At 45.3% G+C, this 24,530-nt stretch overlaps 1 protein-coding gene across 2 annotated transcripts in view; it reads right to left on the bottom strand.

Annotated features, from left to right (window-relative positions):
* Positions 1-20,286: 20,286 nt before the first annotated feature.
* Positions 20,287-24,530, bottom strand: part of LDLRAP1 (low density lipoprotein receptor adaptor protein 1) — a 40,141-nt gene continuing 35,897 nt past the window's right edge. For both annotated transcript variants that reach the window (XM_050932254.1, XM_050932253.1), the window contains exons 8-9: positions 24,215-24,249; positions 20,287-22,078 (exon numbers count right to left, since the gene is read on the bottom strand). In XM_050932254.1, the coding sequence (XP_050788211.1) occupies positions 21,934-22,078; positions 24,215-24,249 (180 nt within the window). In that variant the 3' untranslated portion in view covers positions 20,287-21,933. The remainder of the gene's footprint in view (positions 22,079-24,214; positions 24,250-24,530) is intronic.

Below are 24,530 nucleotides of genomic sequence, written 5' to 3'. Positions count from 1 at the left end.
GATTTTGAGCCCAGCAACACTGCATTTCCTTGTGTAAGATGTCTAAAGAGAAATGGAAACACATGTAACTGGGTAGATTTCTTCGAGCCCACAGTGGTTCCTTTTTATCCCATGATCTCAACCATATTCCTCTAGCTTCCCTTATAATAATCATCATATTGACTTGCGTGGCGTTATTCAGCCAGGGCACTTAAAAATGTGACTAGTAGTTTGTACCGTGATCCTGCATCCCATGGCTTGTATCACTTCAGGATCTGCTCCATGTTTATTATTCCATGTGCTTACTTTTCAAAGCTATTTTATATACCGTATCAGCCTGTAGAGTTAATAAAACCAAGAGAGAATGAGCTGGATTATTTTGTGGCTATGCATCTTCAAAACAATATCTTTATAATATAATTAGAATCTTTATCAAAGGGTGATGTTAGGTGAGCCATAAAGGAAACAGAGTGACTTACAGATCCCAGCCTGATCTGCAGGTCTGACAGATGAGTGTGTCATTCACACGCTTCTTTCTTGTCAATCACCCTCCCACATTACTTTTTATTTTTTTAGTTGCAAACTGAACCAGTTTGAACAGAAAATCACTGACATGGAATACACATCATTCCCAATACAGCAATTGTATAGACATCACAGACTATAACCACACACTAAAACTGAAAGCTTCCTCCATGAAAACTGCATCCTTGAAACCTTAGATGCCTTGGCCACACTCGTCTTATTGCTGCAATAATTTCTCAAACCTTTACACACACACAAAAAGATTACTTCTCTTGTATTTTGAAGATCCTGCTTTGTGTTGACCTTGCTGAATGACAGCCACTTCTCCGGGAACCAGATTTTGTTCTGCAAGACTTGAGCTATAAGTAGTATTTATAAAGCACCATTCATTCCCCAGCAATTTGCAAACTCTAGTCAGTACAAACATCACCTCCGAAATGCAGCCATCCTGGGGTAGAAGTAGAATGCAGTAGACAATTAGCATAATTCACACTTCACAACAGTGGGGAAGATACAAAAACCCAACGGACACAAGCAGAAACCTCTGGTATTAATATGCTATAGGTCTGATTTAAGGTCTCCTTGCTATGTGCATGTATATTTATTAAAGCTGCTTTCTTAACCTAAACTATCTAGCCATGCCTATAAATCCTTTATTACTGTCATTTCAGTTACAATACAGTAACTGAATGTGTTTAAAAGGGACACTGTCAACTATTTTTGAAAAATCATCCCTTTGTGTCTGAACATTTCCAACCTACTAGTAATACAGGTAGCACTTATGAGTCCTTACAAGCGAAAGAGATTAGAGAAAAACATGTCTTCCTTTTTCCTCCAGTGTCTTTATGTCATACCTTTGACAGCACGTTGGTTTTTGTAGAGTGTTATTATTATTATTATTTTTTTACAGTGAGGAGGATGGAGAAAAATATTTTTAGAGAATATGAAATTGATTGTAACAGCATAAAAACTGGCAGGGAGACAGAGACAGATCCAATGTCCAAGACCAGACCATTAATTTTTTTTTTTAAATCGATCAGATTTCAAAGTGACAGCATCCAGTGAAGCTGGTTTCTGAGGATGATGTTTCACAGAACTTTAAAAAAAAAAAAGAAATAAAAAGATTGGTTCTTATATTGCCCCTAAAGGTAGAATCAGAAATACTCAGCAGAAATTTTGCCACAAAAAATATTCAGGGCTCCAACCCTAATTTGTGAATTTTGGTCAAACTTAAGTACTAGTTTCAGCCCCCAATTTTTTTTTTTAAGTGCCAGAATGTTTTATTTCGACATTTCGTTTCAAAGTCACATTTTGTTTTCCCCTTTGCCAAATTTGAAAAGACACCTGAAAATAGCTGAATTAAACAATTAAAAAACCATTGACTTGACCCAAAATGTCTTGGCCAATTCAGAACAAAACTTTGAGGTTGTTTTTTTTTTATCTGATAATTTTTTAAATTGGTTTCACTTTGCCTTAAACGTGGATTTTTCTCATTCCCATGTGGATGCCCTCAAATTGGAAAAAAATAATTCCCTCAGCTCTGTGTGCAAGCCCAGTATCCTTACTCCTATGTAGTAATCTCAGGGGAGATAGCAAACCAGGCTCTAATCTCAATTACATCAGTGCAAATTCACTGACTTCAAGGGAGTTATTGCAGCTTTACACTAGAGTAACCTATAGGGGTTTACTTGCACAAGCAAGGGTTACACTTCATCACTGAAGATTGCAAGATCATGCCTGAAAAATCTCACTCTGGCTAACAAAGCATGGTGGCAGTTAAGGGTAGGTTTTTCTAAAGGCAGCATACTGCTTGAGAAAACTCTGGATATACAGTTGTTTGCCAAAAGGGAAAAAACCTATTAAACCCCCACACCTGTGGGACTGTTTCTGAAAGGTATGTGATGCCACTCCTGTAGGGAAGTGATCAGCCTGTAATAATTTAGATGTGCCTGTTGCTATGGGTACATTTTTTAGAAAAGTGACACATTCCATTATAATGTAAATTTCCAGTAATAAAAAAGCTAGCACATTAAAAATAATAAAAAAGCCAGAGCCATAACTGCTTTATTTGTTACTGTCAGTTTTACTCATGCTGTGACAGTGATAAAATTGCCTGGGCTGAAGAGATTTAATACGGTCACACATTTTATTTCATTAATGAGACCTAAAGCTCGTACAAATGGGTATGTAATCAGGAGGCCAAAGGCCTAACTCTCAGATGTCAGATTAAAATTCATGCCACTAAAAGGGGCAAGAGGAGGAGGGGGGTGTATTTAAACCTAGTCCCCAATGGGCAGCAAGTGTGGAGCTGTCATGGCAGGATTCAGATGGGGACAGGGAGTGTAGACGTGCAAACTCACCCCTGCGGCACCTCCTGCTGGTAACTCAGGGAATTAGCTCAGTTTCAGCTCTGGAGCACCCTCTGCAGGCCGATGATGTGCCTGTCGTCTCGCCTCCGTGTCCCTCCCAGGACCTGGTGCCCTTTTACATGGGATGCTGCCCCCTGACAGTAACTTCTTGCTCTCAGGGTCTCCCCTCCCCGGGGAACCCACACCCACTATCCCCACCTCACCTCAGTATACAGCTACTGCCAGTCATCGTCCAGTTCCCACACCCTGCAGCAGACTGCAGTATCAGCCACTCATCACTGGTAAGGGTGGGGTTTGGACTTGCTGCCTTGGCCTACCCCTGGGCTGCCCTCTGCACCCCCCAGTACCTTTAAGCCCAGCGTAATCACTAGTGGGAAGTGAGGTTGTTGCTGGAAGTGGATTTACCACGGATGTGACCAGGGCGAGCCAAGTCAGACACTCCATCTGCAGCTAGCACTGTAAAACCAGCTGCCACTGCATTGCAGTGTTCTCTCTTTAGGAAAACCCATCACTTCCTGAAGAGTAGGGGGCAAAGGCCAAGCTGGGGAGTTGTGAACTGGCCTCTCCACTGTTCTTCACAGCCTCAACTTTCATCAGAAGCATGAGGCTCTAGCTGTTATCTTTGCAAAGAAAATCTTGCCAAGGTGACCCCAGTGTAACCAATGCCGAGATATCTGCCAGAACATGCAGAATGCCTGGGACAATATCTGAGAGGCGTGAAGGGACCCATCCATTTCCAAGGGTGTGGTCAGATGCCAACGCTAACTTTAAAACACTGCACGCAATCACCCTACGTGACAGCCTCAAAGAAAGGAGAGGAAGTATATTATGAAAAGCTGTACAACTGGCTCTGAACAATGAACCATAGATTAGGCCTTTTACTACCACAGAGCAGGGGGCTCAGATGTCAAGGGTTTTGGGGGAAAACACGGCTCTCTACATTCTAATTTGAAGGACACAAGAGACTATTTCTTGGACAGCACCTGCTAGTTCCTCAGTCACTGTTTAGAAGAAACATTACATTTATATACATTTTTAAACCCTATAACATAGTAACAAGCTGGCTGAAATGGCTGGTCAGTCCTGTACCTGGCCTGAGTGACATATAGCACTTCACCTGCCTCTATCTCAATTAACACATCTTCCCGGGAGGTGGAGAGACATTTGCTGAAGACACTCAGACTGGTCAAAGCAGCACTAGCTAACAGTAACTATTGCTTTGCCTTCCTTGATCTGGTCCCCCTGTGAGGAAAGAGGGATGGAGGGGGTCAAAGCTGCAAAGAGATGCTGCGTTCAGGCTTTTGGGTGGGTGCCTTGTTAGAAGAGTTTGGCCAGGAAACCTGCTTCTGCACCTGAATGCAAGGTACCTGCCAAGCCTAGCTAAGCTACCGCTGGCGATACTCCGTACACAGGCTCCCCAGCTAGCCTGAGCCAAAGTCCACTGCAGTCAATAGGAATCTTTCCAATGAGCTTGTGGAATTTGACTCAGATCCTTGATCATCATTTTTCTTCCACAAGGAGTGGACAACGGCCAGATGAGTGATAAATGACAAGCGTTAGCAAGCATGTGTTACACCAGTACTTCCTCAGGTTAACGTTTCTGAGCCTGGATCTTTGCTGATCTCTTTCCTCCTTTAGTGGAGGAGGGACACAACCCCAAAGATTCTGATGCAGTCACACCAAGTTAATTATAATTAGCCTAAACTTACTTTTACCCGGGGAGGGGGGGGAGAGACGGACCCGGGGGGGAAAGAGACGGACGGGAAGTCTTCCTGAAAATAGAGCAGTCACCGATTTGACATGAAATATGCACATTGGGTCTTACAGACACTAGCTTACGCCACATGGATCTCCAAGAGCTTTGCCAACAGGCACTCAAATACTGTGGCGATGAGTAAGGCTTAAGAACCCGAACAGGACGCAAGTCTCTGCTTCCATCTACCAGCTGAGGCTGTAAATGGTGCTCTGTTTAATACACTGCAGAAGTGTTCCACGTGTCCTCCCTCTCTCACCCCCGTATCTACAATTTTGGCTTCACCGGAGTTCTCAGTAAGCTGCACCTTTCTGTCCTACACGTTCACAGTAGCAGCTTGACCAGCTTATGATTCTTAGAGTGTATAGAATGACTTTGGCCCAAACTTTAACACTCCCATAAATGTGTGTATGGTTGGCATGAGCGAGGGTAGAAGAAGAGGAGAAAAGAATAAAAAAAAATTAAAGAAAGAGCAAGACAGCAAGCATGGGATTTTCAGAACTCTTCTCTCGCTGAATGCAAGGGGAAGAGTTTAGGCTTTTTTTAAAAAATCCCACCGCAGCTACCAGATTGTACAAAGACACTTCAAACATTCTGCCCCGCTCCTGCTACAGGGATGTTTCCTTTAAGTGCCTATGCTGTCCCTTAAAAAGGCCTAAGGTTATAAAGGGCCAAAAAAGGTCAAATTTTCAAATGTGGCCTCTAATCTTGGGTACCCAACTGGAGACACCTAGAGCTTGACTTTCAGGAATGCTGACTGTTGGAGGCTCGTTGCGGGTGCTGTGTTCACAGGCTACACAAATAGAAGTTTAAAAAACACCCTAAATTAATCCTGCTGGAAGGTCACAAGCTGATGTTACTTTAACTCCTAGAAATCAGAATGATAACATGCTAGAATGTCAAAACAGGGAGAGACAAAACAGGCTGCTCCCTAATGCACAACTCACCCCATCTTATTCTCTGCTGACTCTCCACAGACTGCTGCTAGGACCAGATCGCATGCATCCCTACACAGCCCCCTAGCCTTCAAGCTAGATCAAGGGGAAAAAAACCAACAACTCTGAAGTTTAAAATGATAGCATACAATTTTAAATACACCATACTGAATAAAGGGCAGAAATCAGGCATGAGGTCTGAAGTTGGGCTCCCCAAAAGTCAAATAGCTATTTCTGAAAGTGCTGCCCTAAGGGTGCAGTTGACCAGACACAGGGTAGATAACCCAGCTGGATTCCATTTCTTCTTTCCCAAGCCTCTCTCCGTGAAGCAGACAGCTATTCTTGCCCAGAATGCTCCTCCTGGTCAGTTAGGAAAGTCCTTTTCCTAGGTTGTCACCCTAGCTCCCCTTCTGCTCAGAGAAAGGAGCAAGTAGATCTTGTTAGTTTCCTACAGATTCTTACTGGTGAACCTGCTATCATAATTACTTGTGCCATAAAGATTAGTATCTGGTCAACAACGTATTACCCAGAGCCATGAACAAAGTGCTCCTTCCCACCAATTTTGGCAGTCAACATAGAACTCGAATCTGAATTAGCAAAGAAGCCTCAGTTTACAAAACTGGTTTCAAGTCTCCAAACTTTTAGGAGACTGGGGAAGGCAGGGTACATGCAGTGGGGAGAAGAGTCAGTGGGACAAAGCCAGAGACCCTTCCTCTATTTACTCCATGGAAACTCACCTGGACTGCAGAGAGAATCTGTGAAAGAACAGAGGGCCCACTTCTCCACCCACGCTAATGTAACACTATCGTCTGTGGTGCTGCTCTCAATGTATACTGGCGATAGAGAGGAGCATTAGGGCCAGAAAGTACAAGCAAGTAATCCAGCTTTAGCTCACTATTTCCCCCACCCCCAAGATGCTGGTAATTTAACAGTCCCTTTTCTTTAGTAACACACAATGGTCTCCTAAAGAAGAACCAGAGTCCTGTGGAAAATGTTCTCAGAGGTGGCGATTCCTTTCTAACTGTGCATCTGTTCCCTAGGGAAGGCATGTCCATTCCCACTACTGTTGCCAGGTACCTTCTAGTTCCCTCTCTGGGCTGCATTCACAAAGTTGTCTCTCACAAGGCTTCCTCTTCCTACAGCTTTTAATAGTTGGACGACCTCTCTTCCTTTTGCATTTCCTCCTCACTCCAATCCAGCAGGGAGGCTCAGTCTGATATGCTCAGTCACACCTTCCTTCTGCCACGTGGTTTCCAGTGAATCAGACTGACTTGTGGAGTTGGCTGTTTTCCTTCCGCTAACTGCCCTGTATCTGTCTATTGCAAGACTGACAGCTCTTGGGAGCAGGGATGCTTGAGTATTTGAAAGACATCTAGCACGTAGGAGATGCTACTGTGACTAGAGTTTGATGGAAATGCAGCTGTTACACTGGCAAAAATGAAACGCGAATTGGAGCCAGAAAGAACAGAGGCAGGCGGAGGAGAGCCAGTTGAAATTTTTCCTCTCAATAGAAAAACAAAAAACCTCCACATGCAACCCCTTGGGAATTTCATCAGAAATAAAGCTTTGATTGTCAAAAGTACTCAAGGTGGGGGGCTTTTTTTTGGTTTTTAAGTTTTTGGTTGCTAAAAAGACATCCTCCCCCACCCCAAATTTGGACTGAAAAAATCTTATGGCAAAAGATTTCGTTGGGGAAAAACATACGCACATTGCCGATCATTTCTAAGATGGAGACACTCACAAGGAGATGCTCAGTTGCTTTTATTGTGAGTGGAGGGTGAAAACAGTTCTGTATGGACTTAACACACAGGGGATTTTTCCTCCTGCAGCTGAATCCAGGAGGGGAAGAAGCCTTTCACTCTCTCTCTAGAACATGTGCAGCTCCACAGTCACCTGCCCAGGGAAGCTTTGGAAAAGCAGACTGCTAATGCTGTTTTTTTTCCCTAGTGTCTCTTCCTGCAATACCTTCTCGTGCCGTTAAGTGCTGGAGTTTGGATGGCATTCAAAAGAAGACACACTCTTGGAAAAAATGTCACGTCAACAGTTGCTTACTGACCCCTGGTTAGTTTCTCTTGGGACTCCCCCTTTCTCTGATCCAGGTAGGAATCTTTCAGCAAGCATAGCCTTGGCAAAGCATTTTGTTCCAGTTCAGTTCCCACTGGCTCCAAGAAGCGAGGGCCTATCGGTGGGGTCTGGCAGTTTACTATTGTTGCAGACCCTAGTCACGCAAAGCTGGAACGTAACAGCAGAAAAGATCTGTGCTCAACCCAAGTCCCCCACCTCCTGCACTACCCCACACCCTGTCACAAAGCACACACATTGCTTTACGAGTTAGGTCATTTCCCCCCTCAGCTTGTTTCACAGAGTAAAAAAAAGAGCACACCCCCCTCCTCCTCCCAAAACACCTTGAATGGCAGCTATGTTCCAGGCACTCCAGGGCTAGCTATAAAGAAAACACACTTCTAAGGAGCTCAGATTAAACGTTGCTTTTTTCATTTGTAGTTTTAAAAAACATATGGTCTGGATCAGATCACCATAGCCCGCAGCTCTCTCACCCATATCGTGAATTTACAAATTCACTCTAGCTTTCAGCACTCCAGAAAGTAGGGGGGGGGGGGTGGAAGAGAGAAAGCTTAAGTCCTCAGCATCTGCAATGCAAAAAGTTCTGATCATGAACATGACAACTTTATGCCAGTCTGTAACACCTACCATCAAAGGATCACAAAACACTTGACTGACATCAATGAATTGTCTCTCACGGCTTCTCTGTGAAATTGGCATTGCTCCCATTATACAGATGGGGAAATGGAGGTTGTGGCAGTTCTGGGAAGAGAACCCAGACATTATGGTTCTGTGGCTGAGGCATTAGATCATGTTTCCTCTTAGACAGCAAGGTATAGCCCTACTCAGTGATCTGAAAAAAGTGGTTTTTTGGGGGAGGGGGCAGTCCTATCACATTCTGGGAGCAGCAGCTTTGGCAAGACAGCACTTGAGAGCATCCTGAGTTGAATGAAGTTGTTTTCAGGTCCGATCTGTGACCCCTTTGGACACCCTCCCACACACTTTAAGCACTAACCTTATCCCCAGCTATAGACAGAGTTACAGGCAGTTTGGGGATATGGATATAAAATATTCTGAAAGGGCAAAAAATTAAGTCAGCCAGTTTTGCAGACACACAGAAGCCTGGCCATTACTCAAAGTGATTCATTTAACATTGTGGGAAGGGCTGGACATAGCGAAGCACAATAGATTTAGAAGGTGTTGGGTCTAAACTTTTGGTGAACTTTGGGGAGCCAAAACACACCCAGACTGGCCGTCTCTGCATAATCCTTTCTGAACCCTTTATCGAACAAAGCACTGACCTGCAAACTACTCATGACACCCCCTTTATTAAGTAGCCATTAGCCTTTATCTCTATGCATTTACTTGTTAAACTTGCTTTTCCTGTAAAATATTGATTGATTATGCATGACCATTATCTTTTGTTAATCACTTTGTTTACTTCTGTGTATAAATATTGATGCTCACCCCTAATAAAGGGGCCACACTTAATCTAAAGCTTTGAGAGCTAAGGATAGTGTGAGCCCGTTGATCAACGCATTGGTGTCTGGTCTCTGACAGAATTGTGTGCCCCATACCAACTCCGCACGAACTCGGGTGCTGGAGAGGTGAGTGAGGACTTGCTTTATTACCTAACAATTTGGGGGCTCGTCCGGGATTCCTTCTGGTGCGGTACCTCTGTCCAGTGGTCAGACCACTCATATATGAATTGGCAAGGCGCCACAGGAGATTTCTCCCAGCCAATTCAATATTGAGGGGTCGTGTACTGGACAGCAGGGTAAACGCCAGTTGGAGGGCTCCTGTCAGACACCATGGGTCAAGGGACTAGCGTGCCTCTTGAGAGTCCGTTGGGGATTGTAAATAAGTTATGGAACGAAGGAAAACTCCCAGTACAGACAGGAATGTCTAGGAAGAAGTTGTACACACTATGTGTAAGGAATTGGACTGGGTATACCGCGGTATTGGCCGACCCGGAGATGAGGTGGCCTTCGTATGGCTCTTTCGAACAGGCTGCCTTAAGAGGAGTAAAGAGCCAGATCGAAAAAGACCATCCGGGACAGTTATGTTACTGGTTTTGTTGGGACACAGCAGCAGAGCTGTGGAAATCTTTAAAAATTATGGCAGTCAGGTACTCTCCCGAGAGTGAACCCCCTCCAGGTTATTTCGATGAAGGGTGTAGACCACGGCGTGTTTTGACTCGTCAGCTGGTCCCCTCTGCACCTGCCCCTATTCCTCCGCAGGGGAACTCTCTCCTTGTAGCAGAGGGGAATCTGCAGGATACCAGATTGGAATTTCTGCAGAAGGATGAGGAGGAAATGGAGGGGCAAACCTCGGGAGGAGTGGTTACTAGGCTAATGTCCAAGCAGGTACGGCAGGGTGCATGCCCCCCCCCTGAGGATAGCCCAGAGGATGTCCCCGTCAAATCTCTTGCGAGTAATAAAAGTATAGTTAAAGAGATGCCTTTACAGGTGCACGATCAACCTTATATGGGCAATGATGGACGGTTACAACATGCTAATATTGTGGAATATAAAGGATGGCTAGAATGGGACTTGAAAGAGTGGGGACAGTTGTCAGGGTCTTTTGGGGAAAATCCCCGAAAGATCATAGAACTTCTAAAAAGATTGTTTTTAAGTTATAATCCTACTTATACGGATGTGGATCAGTTGTTAAGTAGAGTTTTGACCGGAGAGGAACGTAGTAGATTGTGGATGGCAGAAAGGACATGGGGAGATAGCAATGCAGCTAATCATACTTGGATGGATAGGCGGGATCTGGCCGCTGGCTGGAATCCCCTAGACTGGACTCAGCCAAGGCTGACTCAGCTGCGAACAGATCGAGAGCGATTGTTAGAGAGACTCAAGGAAATGGCTCGCCGCTCGCCTAATCAGGCTAAGTTCATGCAGATTCGGCAGGAATCTGATGAGCCGCCCAGAAAGTTCTGGTCGAGGCTATTGGAGGGGGCCCGAATGTTCACTCAGATGGATCCTGAGAGAGAAGCAGACCACCCTACTCTTATTTCATTTTTTGTGAATCAGTCGGTGCCCCCTGTAAGGGATTACTTCTTAAAGTTTCGCCCTGGTTGGGGAGGTGAGTCAGTCACTTCAGTGTTGGACGTAGCTGATTTTGCCTGGGAGAAAGAAAGGGAAAGTAGTAAAAAGAAAGAGAAAAAGAAAGAATATAAGCTGATGGCTTTAGCTTTTCACGGCGGTGTTCGAGGCAAAGGCCGTGGCCGTGGCAGGGGATTCCAGGGTGCTCGGGGAAGAGGGTCCTGGCGACCCCAGCCATCAGGAAATTGTTTTCAGTGCGGACAGCCCGGTCACTTTAAACGTGAATGCCCCTGGGGACGCCCAGAGGGTCTGGTTGCATCCGCAGATGCTTACACAAGTGAGGAATACACCCCTGCACCACCAGCTCAGCCCATTCCCCAGGCCTGGATCAACTACGGGAAACAGCAGCAGCCGCAGCACACTCAGGCTCCTCAATGACGGTACCCCGGGGGCGAAGGCAAACAATGTGATGGTCTTATTTCCTTAATGTCTTTAGCCGGCTCCTTTCTCACTTTCTCCCCTCCCAGCAAAGAGCCTCGTTTAACCCTTTCAGTCCAGGGACTGCCTGTCTCTTTCCTCATTGATACTGGGGCTACTTTCTCTCTTTTAAATCATGCCCCCTCTCCCTGGCTATCCTCTGAGGTTAAAACTGCGACTGGGGTGGAGGGCAACCCACAGTCTCTGGAACTCACTTTGCCTTTGAATGTTGTTTATGCTGATAAATGTTTTCCTCACCGTTTTCTTTTTTCCCCAGCTTGTCCGATCCCTTTGATGGGCCGGGATTTACTCTGTAAGCTTGAGGCTACTTTAACCTGCACTCCTGAAGGGGTAGGATTATTGATGACAGTGTTAGGAGATTCGGCCCCTACTCAGGGTAATTGGGAAACACCCCCCTCTCTCTCCCCTGACCTCACTGACTTGCCTTCAACCCTCTGGGGAATTTCTGACACTGATGTTGGCCTGCTCCTTTCGGCAGAGCCCGTAAGGATTCAGGTGAAGCCTTCCTTAACCCCCCCGTCAGTCCCTCAATACCCCCTGTCGCTGGAAGCCCGGGAGGGCATCCGCCCCATTATCGAGGGATTCATTGCACAAAAGCTAGTCCGCCCTCAGCGCACTCCCTGTAACACCCCTATACTGCCTGTCAAAAAGCCTCCTAAAAAGGACGGAGACCCTGTTCGTTGGCGCTTTGTACAGGATCTACGAGTTGTTAATCAGTATGTGGTCCCTCTTCATGCAGTAGTTCCTGACCCAGCTACTATCATCAGCCAAATCCCCTGGGATGCTGAGTGGTTCACTGTTATTGACTTAAAATCAGCTTTTTTCAGCATTCCTGTGCACCCAGACTCTCAGTATCTCTTTGGTTTCACCTGGGAGGGACAAAGTTATGTCTGGCAACGACTTCCTCAAGGCTACAGAGACAGCCCCACGATTTTCAGCCAGTGCCTCTGCCACGACTTGGAAGGTTTCACCAGTCCGCAGGGATCCACACTGGTCCTATACGTAGATGACATCCTATTAGGTAATCGCAAAGAAGCTGCCCTCCGCATCGATGGTAAGGCACTTTTATTATACCTACACACCAGAGGCCACAAGGTAGACCCTAAAAAGATTCAGTGGGTCTCACAGAAGGTCCGATATCTGGGCTTCATGTTAACCCCAGAGGGAAGACAGATGGACCCAGCCCGCATAAAGACTATTCAAAACTGCCCTCTACCGAACACCAAGAAACAACTTCGAGGTTTCTTAGGATTAATTGGCTTCTGTCGCCCCTGGTTGCCGTCCTGCGGGGAGTTAAGCAAACCGCTCCACCGACTCACTGCTAACCTTGCTCCTGACCCTTTGCAGTGGTCCCCGGACACTATTCAAGCCTTTCAGTTACTGAAGGACAGTGTGGCCTCCTCCATGTCTCTCCGCCCCCCCAATTACAGCAAACCCTTTCACCTTTTTGTCCACGAGAGGGGCGGAATTGCTAGTGGTGTCCTTACCCAGCTGAGCGGGCCCCACCATTTCCCGCTTGCTTTTTACTCTCAGCAAATCGACCCTGTCGCTCAGGGAACCCCATCCTGCACCCGGACTCTGGCAGCAGCTGCCCTGCTGATCACAAAGGCAAAGAGCCTAACCCTGGGTCATTTTACCACGGTTTGGACCTCTCATGCCTTGTCAGCCCTTCTGCGTAGGGGCACAACCCAAGTCTTTTCGGCCCATCGTCAGCAACAGCTAGAGGCCGAACTCTTAGAAGACACTAACCTAATTTTTGAAAGGTGTGGACCCCTTAATCCAGCTACCTTGCTTCCTGACCTGCCAGTCCTCCAGGATCAGCACGACTGTGTGGAAGTAGTTTACAGCATCTTACAGATAAGAGACAACCTGTTTGACGTGCCACTGGACAACCCCGATTGCATCCTCTTCTCGGACGGAAGCTCCTTCTATGTTGATGGCAAGCGTTTCACTGGTTATGCTGTCACCTCTGAATGGGACATTCAAGAGGCCGCCTCACTGCCAGGCAACTGGGGAGCCCAAGCCGCTGAACTCTATGCCCTGGCCCGAGCTTGCCAGTTGGCCGCTGGTAAGACCGTTACCATTTTTACTGATAGCAAATATGCTTTTGGAGTTGTGCATTGTCATATCCACCTCTGGAAGTTTCGAGGTTTCCAGACAGCTGCCGGTAAACCCATTCAGCACCTCCCCCTCATCCACAAGCTTTTGGACGCCCTCCAAAAACCCTCTGTCCTGGCTGTAGTTCACTGCCGGGCCCATACTAAAGATAGTAGCCCCGTTACCCGTGGGAATGCCCTGGCTGACGCCTCCGCCAAGAAGGCTGCCACCTTACCTTTAGCCATGCCCACATTGGCTATTGCAACCTCCTCCTTTACTCCACCGCACCCCGTACCAGTACCCGCTGCTGAACTACAATCGTGGGAAAGCCTCGGGGCCACTCTGGTCAAAGGGACCTGGCTTATGCCAGATGGCCGAGCCTGCCTCCCTCGCTCCACATACCCCGTGGCAGTTCGCTGGCACCATGATAAAGGGGGTCACTACGGCACGCACGCCCTCGTGGACACTATCGCTCGCTTTTGGTATGCTCCAGGCATTCAACCCTATTGCCTATCAATAGTGAAAGCATGCAGCACATGTCAGCGTAATGGACCTGCTCCGCCTCTTAACAAAATTAAGGGTGGAAGACCTCCGCCTGCTGCTCCATTTCAACATCTTCAAATTGACTTTGCAGATATGCCAAAGGCTTTTGGGAAAAAGCACCTCCTTGTTTTGGTTTGCCCTCTGACTTCCTGGGTCGAAGCTTTTCCTACTGCTAATTGTACTGCTGCCACAGTGGCGAAGATTCTCCTTAGAGATATTGTACCCCGTTTTGGCATCCCTCTTGTGCTCGACTCAGATCGCGGACCTCACTTTACTGGTCATGTCCTTGGCCGTTTAGAACAAGGACTGGGCATTTCACACTCCTTTCATACACCTTACCACCCCCAGTCTAGCGGGAAAGTTGAGCGTATGAATAGGGAACTTAAGTTTACATTGGCTAAATACTGTCAGGAAACAGGATTAAAGTGGCCTCAGGTACTTCCCTTGGTCCTGTTTCACCTTCGTACTCGCCCAACCCGCGCATTGGGATTATCCCCCTTTGAACTGCTCTATGGACACCCCCCTTTCAAAGGCGGGGCGCTACCACGTGCTGATGTTTCACTATTGGGAGGGGATCATATGACCGCGTGTCAGTTTCTCTCCCTACAGGCTCACCTTCGTACCCTTTGGAAAGCCTCGCAGTTTTCCCAGACCGTGCCGCTGGAGGAACAAATCCACCCGTTCCAACCAGGGGACTTCGTCTGGGCCAAAAAGTTTGTTCGTGACGACACCCTCCAGCCAAGGTTTACTGGACCCCACCAGGTTCTTTTGACAACCCAGACTGCAGTGTTCCTGGAAGGACGCAAATCTTGGATCCACCACTCCCACGTCAAGCCAGCCGTAGTGGACCACAGTGACGGACCAGCAGCTCTTGTCACCACTGAGGACACTGCCTTCGACCAGTGGACCAGCTTACCTCTCTCAGACATTAGACTTAAATTGACTCGAAAAAAATGAGAAGACCCTTTATTCTGACAACTGTATGTTTTTTTTTATGCTTTTTTAGTTTACTTTCTGCTTATGAAGATAATGCTTTTATTAGATATTCCCACGAGGTTAAAACTCGTATTTTAGGAAATAGAAGTGATTGCTGGGTATGTACTCAATTTCCAGTAAATGCAGCACAGGGACTCCCCTTCACACCCATTCCCCTAACCACTGCTAATATGACTTGGATGCCACCGACTAGAATAAAAGATCCAGTCCAACCCAATCTTACATGGGACAAAACAGGAGTGCCAATTAACAAATATCTCAGGGTAACCAATCAAACAGGATCACTGTGTTTTGTTAAAGAAAAAGGGTCAACTTTTGTGGGAACAAGTAAATGCAACATATATTTTAATGGCACCGCCTTTAGTAAAAATCTTGGCTTCAAGCCTTGCGCATCCCACTTATCCCATATGTGGATCCCTCACCCCGATCCAACCTTTTCAACTTTTTCATGGAGGGGCAGGTTTTCAGAGTCAGTTTTTAAAAAGCCCTGCTCAGATCTCGAGGGTGTCCAACTAATTGTTAAAGGATACACAATTGCCTTCTACAACTGCTCAAGCAGTACTACACTGCCCTTTGAGGACAACACTACCAAATTGTGCCTCTGCAGTTCACACAACGACCCCTCTGCGTTACCAGGGGAACAGTGGTACAACGGGTGGTGGGTTACCTCCTACTTTGAGAAATGGAATACCCAAAACGCATTATATGGAACATACTGGGTGTGCGGGCCCAAGGCTTATTATTTTCTCTCCCCTGATTGGGCAGGGTCATGTTATTTGGCATGGCTAGCACCGCCTTCTCGCATCTCCCTCACTCCCCCTCATTTTCCCCACGTTCGTAACATCCGTGAAACTGACAGAGATATTAATCTCCGTGATGGTTTGTCCTGGCAGCGGTGGGCTGGTCACACTAGCTTGAAGGGTGCTATCATCCGCCTACAGGGACTATTAGAATCTTTGACAAATGAAACTGCAACCCTATTTGAAAATCAGGCCGGGGAAATGTCCCAGCTGCGCCAGTTAGCTTTGCAAAACAGAATGGCTTTAGATATGATGTTAGCAGCCCAGGGAGGAACTTGCGCCCTCATAAATAAAGAATGCTGTGTTTTTGTAAATGACACCTACTCTGACACTTTTCAACGTACCAAACACCTAAGGGAAATGGCTAAAAACTACTCCTCTGGCCAGCCACCTTATGATTGGTGGGGAGCCTTATGGAATTGGCTGCCCGGACTTGGGTGGGTTAAAAACCTCTTGGTGGGTGTTGTTGGGGCCATAGTAGTCCTTATAATACTGTGTTGCTGTATTCAGTGTGTCCCCTCCCTCATAAACTCATGTAAGTCAGTTTATTCTTTTCCCACTTCAGCTAAAAGCCTTACTCTCTTCGAATTGGCCCAGGCTGAAATTGCCAAGCGGCCCTTGAGATCTTGAAATAGGGTGTAGCTTTTTGATTAATAGTTATCTCAAAGCTACAAATGGAGGAATGTTGGGTCTAAACTTTTGGTGAACTTTGGGGAGCCAAAACACACCCAGACTGGCCGTCTCTGCATAATCCTTTCTGAACCCTTTATCGAACAAAGCACTGACCTGCAAACTACTCATGACACCCCCTTTATTAAGTAGCCATTAGCCTTTATCTCTATGCATTTACTTGTTAACTTGCTTTTCCTGTAAAATATTGATTGATTATGCATGACCATTATCTTTTGTTAATCACTTTGTTTACTTCTGTGTATAAATATTGATGCTCACCCCTAATAAAGGGGCCACACTTAATCTAAAGCTTTGAGAGCTAAGGATAGTGTGAGCCCGTTGATCAACGCATTGGTGTCTGGTCTCTGACAGAATTGTGTGCCCCATACCAACTCCGCACGAACTCGGGTGCTGGAGAGGTGAGTGAGGACTTGCTTTATTACCTAACAATTGTCTTAAGTATAGGGTACTTCATCCGAGTCAGACAAGGTTACCCCAGCCGCTAAAGAAGCTGACTACCTACAGTCCAGCTCAGGCTGTAGGCAGGTTTCTTTACCTGCCCAGAAGTTCTCCGGCAAGAGACTGAAGATCCATTTATACTTAGCTTCCTTGTTCATACCTGCCAACGTCTGCAGGATGCCTCAAGTCATTAAGCCTTCTGTACCGTTAGTTCCAGCCCACAGCGACAAACCCAGCACTTCAGAAGCACAGCTGTACCATGCACTTACAGCCCAATGATCACTTCAGCAGCAGGAGGAGGAGGAGGAGAAGGAATTTTTCTCATCTTCATTGCAGACAAGTTCCCTCACCTCTAAACACTTAACAGCCTGCACCAAGCATTAGACAGTGCACGGGGCTAGCTGGCTTAGCACATGACTTGCAGCAGCAGCTTGAGATAGTGCATAGCAGTTTGCCACTAAATTGGCGTGAACCTGCTTGCAAGAGCTCACTGCGTATCTGAGCTAAGTTTGCTTTGTGCGGAAGATTCGCTGCCCTACATGCACACAAGACTGAGGCTGTAAAGTCAGGCTCAGGCTCCGTCTATTCTGTGCTGCTGTGAGATGTCCCATGCAGCTGCTCTTTGCTGGCAGGCAAGAACTCTCCTGCTGGCAAAACAAAACCAACCTCAGCGAGTTGTCCACACTGGCACTGTTCATCAGTAAAACTTTGGCTGGTCAGGGTGTGGGTCCCCCGCCCCCCACTCCTGACCAACTAAAGTGAAGTGTAGATAGAGCATCAGCAATTTTTTTGGGGGATGGAGTGCGGAGTGAAAAAGGGTGTCAAGGGTTTCTGCCCCTTTATGATTCCAACCTGTTTCTCTGTAACTAGCCCCAGGCTTCTCTGCTGCCCAGGCCCTGACAGGCCCCTTTAACTCCTGAAAGGAAAATAAGGAGTCAAATCTTATCTGAGAGCAGCTGGAGCAGAGAGAAAACAAGCCGGTCTGGAGTTCTCCTCCCTTTGCTGTCAGGATGGCACTGGCAAGCACCTGGCTCCACTCCTCCTCTTCCTTCAGAGACTCCCTCAGCCTGTTTGCCTCCCCTGCTGGTTTAAATACCTGCTCTGCAGAGTCCAGGAGGAAACTCTTGTTCCAATCAGCAGACAAAGCATCCTTGCAGGGAATTAACCTCTTCCTTTCCTGCTCTGGTGGGGGATATGTACATTCCCCCCCCACACACACACACCTATCACCCCAGCCTGGACTGGAAACTTGGCCAGACACACAGTGCTGGCCTTTCCTCTGTGCTTCTACCTCTTAGGATGCATTAAAAGAAGCTAGCACGAGTAATCTATGTGGAAGAACAATGACAGTGCCTTAAGAAAGTTATTCAGGGACTAGTGAAAGAGGGGGTGAATAGGACAGAAAGGGGGTGGAGGGAGACCCATACTCTAGGAAATGGAAATTAGAATCCGCTGGAGGAGAGGAATTGCTCCGACAGGAGAGCTGACTAGTGTCTTAGAATTCAGTGGCTATAGTACAAGCCACCTAGCTTAGAGAGATGTGCTCAGCCAGCCATTACAGAATAGCCACAAAATCAGCAGCTCAGACTGCCCACCTGGTGAGCACAGTCACGCGTTCTCATAGTAATAGCGATACATTAGCGTGTCGCACCACATCTGCAGTAGGACAACTAGCTAAACAGTGCAACACATTCACCTAGGGAGAGAAGGGGGGGAAAAAAAAGTACAACTGCTCCCCACAATGCATTTGGCTTCCTAAATGGTTGTAAAAATGGGAGCAAAGGAGACAGTTTTACACAGCTGAAGGAAAACGGATTCGTAACATTTCTACACAGACACTCAAAAGGTCACATCAGAATTGACAGATCAATTTGTTCCTTGGCACCTTTATCAGTTATGCATGAAAGACCAGACAGGATAGTTAGTATTCATAATTTGAGACATATCCTTAGACTGGAACAGCCAATTTAAATAGTTGGGGGAGCGGAGGGGGAGAGAGAACGTATGGAATTTTTGTTAGTTTGACACTGATGAAAGGAATCTTTGTAAACTCCGATCCACTCAGCATTCACTACCAGACTGGCTCAGTGTTACATTTCGAGAACATTCCATTGCTCGTGGTTTACTAAATCTATTTGTCAACATCCTAAAATGAATTTCTATATTTGCCCTTCAAGAGGCGATTTTTAGCTAAGTGATTAAATGTTAGCCCAGGAGACTGCCTCCAAAGCTTGCAGGAAAATGGGGTGGAATAAACAAAACTTCAAGGCTAAGAAAAGCGTCTTTTCGATTCAGATTTGAAGAGGCAACAGTAAAAATTAGCTATCGCCTCTCATGGAAGGGTCTAAGAAATTCTTGCAAATTAGAGGTTTCAGAGTAGCAGCCATGTTAGTCTGTATCTGCAAAAAGAACAGGAGTACTTGTGGCACCTTGGAGACTAACAAATTTATTTGAGTATAAGCTTTCATGGGCTACAGCCCACTTCATTGGATGCATGCAGTGGAAAATACAGTAGGAAGATATATATACATACACAGAGAACATGAAACAATGGGTGTTACTATACACACTCTAATGAGAGTGATCAGTTAAGGTGAGCTATTACCATCAGGAGAGAAAACAAAACTTTTTGTAGCGGTAATGAAAATGGTCCATTTGCAGCAGTTGACAGGAAGTTGTGAAGGGGGGGGGAATAAACATAGGGAAATAGTTTTACTTTGTGTATTTAATTGTACACAGGCATTTACTTTTATTTTTCCCTGGTGGGTGCTCCACCCCCACCCTGAGGCCCTGCCCCACTCCACCCCTTTCCCTGCAGCCTTGCCCCACCTCTTCCCATCCCCCTCTCTGCCTCCTCCCTCAAGGCCTCCCCAGTCACCCACTGCTCTCTGCCCCTCCCCCAAGCACCTCCCACTCCTCCTCTTTTGGCACAGCCTGGGAAAGAACTGATGATTCTGACCTGGAGGCTGAGTGAAAGCACATCACTTAAGCATGTGCTTGTCAGAGAGTTAGCCAGCTGATTACGGTAACACTCCAGCAATCACTCCTACACAGGTAGGCAGCTGTGAACAGACTGATCAAGACATGCATTCTACAAGTGTTACATACGCTGGTAGTTTCTGGTCATTTACTGTCCATTAGATGTGGGAGGGAGAAGGTAAGCGTTGCATGTGAGAAGCAGTGAAAAGCTAATTTTTCTTGCCACCACGTTTGCACATTAAAGCAGGCCATCACTGGTACTCAAAAAGGTAGAACTTTTATTAGTACAAATATTTTTTACAGCAAAGAAGACTATGTACATATATGCAGAATACTATATCTAAGTATATACTCCAAGGATCTCTAGAAAAAGAGAAATTAATGTATAGCTGAATCCTCATGGTTCATGCAACAAAAAATTCTTGTAGGGGAAGAAAAAAAATCACAACTCCCCAAGGAATCAGAGAGCAGAGTGCTTGCCTACAGCTAGCTTTACTTAATCTGGGGGCTGTTTATACAATCGACATACAGTAGATATACAAAACTTCAGTGTGCAGCTCTTGTATTTGCAAGAGATTAGTGCTACCGGTGAGACCAAACAAGATGCAAGATTGCTTTTGCAGGAGAAAGGGGCACCAAGATTTTATAGTAGACATGATGAGTCAGCTTCACAGCTCCCTCCTATCATATCTCAGTACCCTCTATAAAATGCAGAGTCTGTAAGTTAAGAGTCATTCAGCTGTTTCCTAATACAATTATTTTCTCTCCCCTGAGAGATTTATTTATTTTTACTTTGTACGTTAGGAGACTTATAAAAAGCCAAATTCATTCCCTACATAGTGTTTCAGAACCGAGTTACAAATCTATAAAACAGATTAGTATATTCCTCACAAGGCCACAAACACTGTGTCCATGCACTCATTAAGTTTAATCTTTTAATTAGCATAATCCTTATATCACCATTATTTATTTTCAAATCTTGAAGTACAGGAGATTAAGGAGTGGAATTTTTCTTTCAGCTTCTCAGGAGGTGTAGGTCTTGGAAGGATAATCATCAAACTAGCATACAGGGGATTTTTTTTTTTCTTGGAAGAACATCCAGGTAAATATTGGTTTCACTTAATCCAATTCTGCCTCAGTCTACTAAGTAGCTCCACTACAGAGAGATTGGTATGCAGACCAGATAGAGGTGCACACAGTAAGAGGCAGCCAGTGTTTAAGCATCAACCTATTATGCAACTGGTTCAATCCAACCTGCAATTTTCAATGTACAATCAAAAGCCAAGTGTTACCACAGAACCTTTTTATGACCACCAGTGCGACTAAAGTCTTCAGATTTAGAGCCACAGTGACAAAAATATTACAAAGTGTGAGAAGTTGGTTGTGAAATACAGACCTGCAATATTGCGGTGGTTTTTGGATGAGTAGCATCTGGGTGAGAAGAGAGGTTACAGATGAACACCCAGTTTGTTTTGACATTTTGGGCCATACTTTCAGTTCAGGCTTTTAAAGTGAAAAGCTCCGACTCTTTTGGGTAAGCGGGCCAACTCCAACCTGAAAGCTAGCCAAGTGTCAGACAACCCATTACCGATGGCTGACAGCTATGGGGCTTTATCACAGACATTCACAAGGAAAATAAAACCTGTTACCTCTGATTTTAATACTGCTATCAGCTGTTGTTCTTTCCCTCCCCGTTGATCAAGAAGGTGAAATGCAAGAAGACAACTGCAGAACTGGAGTTATTTTAAAAGCAAAGGATGAGTAACAGTTGTGCTTACAATTGCAATTATATGTTCAGGTGTTTACAAAAATTATGTACATGCTAAAGAGTCTTTGGTGCTGGATAGTCATTTTCGGAAGACAGCAGGCTCTGCCGAATACTCTTTCATCAGTATACTGCCATCTAAGACTGTACACGTTATATTGCTGGATCCTACACAAAATTAACTTCCATAATATATGTAAACTGTAACGGTTACTGAATAAATATATTCAAGAGCATCTCATTGTTTAGATAAAAAGTAAGGTTAAAAAAAATGGATTACATGTCTAAAGCTTTGGTCTAAGCAGTTGTTGGGGTGATAACAGCATCTGTAAGAATGGTGAGACCTACTCTTCAAGAAATCCCTCCAGATCTTCACCCAGAAGGGTTCGCATTCAGTCCTTTCATTTTTAGTGGTTACTCTATTGCAAACTGTTCAGTGGAGGAGTTGTTCTTCAGAACCCAAACAGGTCATCTTTCTCTCCCGCATTTGAATCGATTTTGTCCCAGTCTACAGGCGAGAGGGTTTCTGCACTCTGGATATCTTGAGCAGTCAGGCCAGTGTCCAGGACGTGAGGGTTAGTTCTAGACTGAGCAAGTCTGAGAAGAAAGATAAGCCGATCACCTTTATCCACAAGGAAGGTGTTTATAGCCTCTGTACTTCTCACATCTATGCTGCTATATGCAGAGCTTCATACTTCAACATCCTTCCTACAGCTTGTAAAGAAATGCTACTAAATAGGGAAAGAGCTGATCTTTGCAGCTCTCTGAAGCTTGATGCTTGCTTCTCTGCTGGCTTATCAGAGTTTCACCTTAAAGACAGTCTACATTTGCGATGAGGGCTCCCTTTACATTATAGGCCTGGCAAAATGCTGTCTTTTTCCTCCTAAGCTAGCACTGACTGGTGTCTTGTTAGCAAGGACCTTATCTCAATTAAAAGAACACACTGACCAAAGCAGCCTCACCAAAAAAAATGTCTAAATTTTCACCATTCCAGGAATACCTGAGCAAGCAGCCAGTACGTAATTTACTGCCATCCACAATCATTCCAACAGCTCACAGCAGCACTCCTGGTTCTCAGAAGCCTGTTCTAAAATTTTACTCTTTAGAAAAAAATAGTATTTTGAGGCTGTGTTCAGATCTGAAGTGGTAATGGTGGTCTGCCTGTAGGGTCATTTTTAACAGGATCTTTCATCCCAAGGCACTGTGAATGTTTATGAAAGTTAAAGTCCCACCTTTTTGTAGTTATATTACTAAATTCAATACGTACAAGCCTAATACTTCAGTGCCAACTCTCCCTTGCACAAAAGATATTTGGAGTTCATATAATAGATCTTAGACAACCAACTCAAATTTGACCCCAAATATTTTATAAATACTATATATATATATATATATATATATAAACAAAAACACAACAAAAGCCAAACCAAAACCATAATGATGCTTTTAAAAGAAAGACCAACGGAAAGAAGTTCTCACGACTGGCTAAATTCCATTGGGAACAGATTAATCAATGTGCTCCTGCCGCATTTGCAGCCTAACTATTGTGACAGGTATAGTGAAACTGACAATTCTATGTCCATACTGGGGGGACTGGAGATAGTGATTAGTAAAATTTGAATATTAAAGTTCAGTTTCAAGTAGTCCAACACGTTCTTTAGTAACATAGGTGAGGAAACGGGTTTGGAGTAGGATTTAAGTTGACAGCATCCCTTTTAATGATTTAGGAATGATTTGCAACTTCTCCTTCCACAATGAACACCGGAGGCAAGGAAAGCGAGCCTAGTATACTCACTTTTTTTGCACTATAAGCTGAACTAACCTTAACTACTGTAAGTATGGTTCAAATAGGTAAATATTAGGGATTTGCTCTGTAACCAAGTTGCTTTTGTTACAGCAATACAAGGATTCAAACATAGATAATCCCTTGGTTAGGTGATGAACTAGATCTGAGTTAGAGAGTCTTACCCCTTGGTTACATGTTTGCAGTTCATCTGGGGAATGGCAGTGTAAATACTATTTTAGTGTTACATTAACATGGGGAGAAGCAGGAAAGAGGCAAGTCAAAAGTGCAAGAAGATGAGGCCAAGATCTCTCCTGCTAGCATGGGGACTAGACGCTGCCAGCTGAGCGAATAGCACACGGGTCGGCAACCTTTCCGAAGTGCTGTGCCTAGTCTTCATTTATTCACTCTAATTTAAGGTTCCGCGTGCCAGTCATACATTTTAATGTTTTTAGATGGTCTCTTTCTATAAGTCTATCATACATACCTAAACTATTGTTGTATGTAAATAAGGTTTTTAAAATGTTTAAGAAGCTTCATTTAAAATTAAATAAAAATGCAGAGCCCCCCCCACCCGTACCCTGACTGGTGGCCAGGACCCGGGCAGTGTGAGTGCCACTGAAAATCAGCTCACGTGCCATAGGTTGCCTACCCCTGGACTAGCATATCCCTTCCAGTAAGAGGAGACACTATCCCCATGCTATGTTTGGGGAATTTGATTCCCCCATCACACACACCTATCTCCATCCTTAAAAGGTTAGTCAAATATTTTGACTATTGGCCAGCCTCCAAGTCTATCTTTCAATTAAGAGCTGAAGCACTGGTTGGGTTGCTCCCCGGGTCAGATCATAGGAGCGGATTAGATTAGAAGCATCATTAAAATGAGTCATAGTCAGGCCTCTTGGGTTGGTCCCTAGTGCCATAAACTTGTAAAGAGTTATTAGAATTACCTTGAAAATGCCTCCTCGAGCCCGTCATCCATTTCCTTTATTAAGAGAGAGAGAGAGACAAAAAGAAGAGAGGTAGTTGCTAAGCTAGTGTGCATGTGTATTTAAAGAGCTGGCTCAACTTTCCTTTGGCGTAGGTACAGCATCATCAAGTGCCTAGAGCAGAGGTGGGCAAGCTACAGCCCGCAGGACCATCCTGCCGGCCCCCAAGCCCTGGCCTGGGAGGCTCATCCCCGGCCCCTTCTCCACTGTTTCCCCTCACCCTCAGCTCGCTTGCTTTGCCGCCAGTGCAATGCTCTGGGTGGCAGGGCTGTGATCT

Source organism: Gopherus flavomarginatus, chromosome 22 (genome assembly GCF_025201925.1).
Source record: "Gopherus flavomarginatus isolate rGopFla2 chromosome 22, rGopFla2.mat.asm, whole genome shotgun sequence".
Lineage (NCBI taxonomy): Eukaryota > Metazoa > Chordata > Testudines > Testudinidae > Gopherus > Gopherus flavomarginatus.
This window is presented reverse-complemented; position numbering and strand designations above follow the sequence as displayed.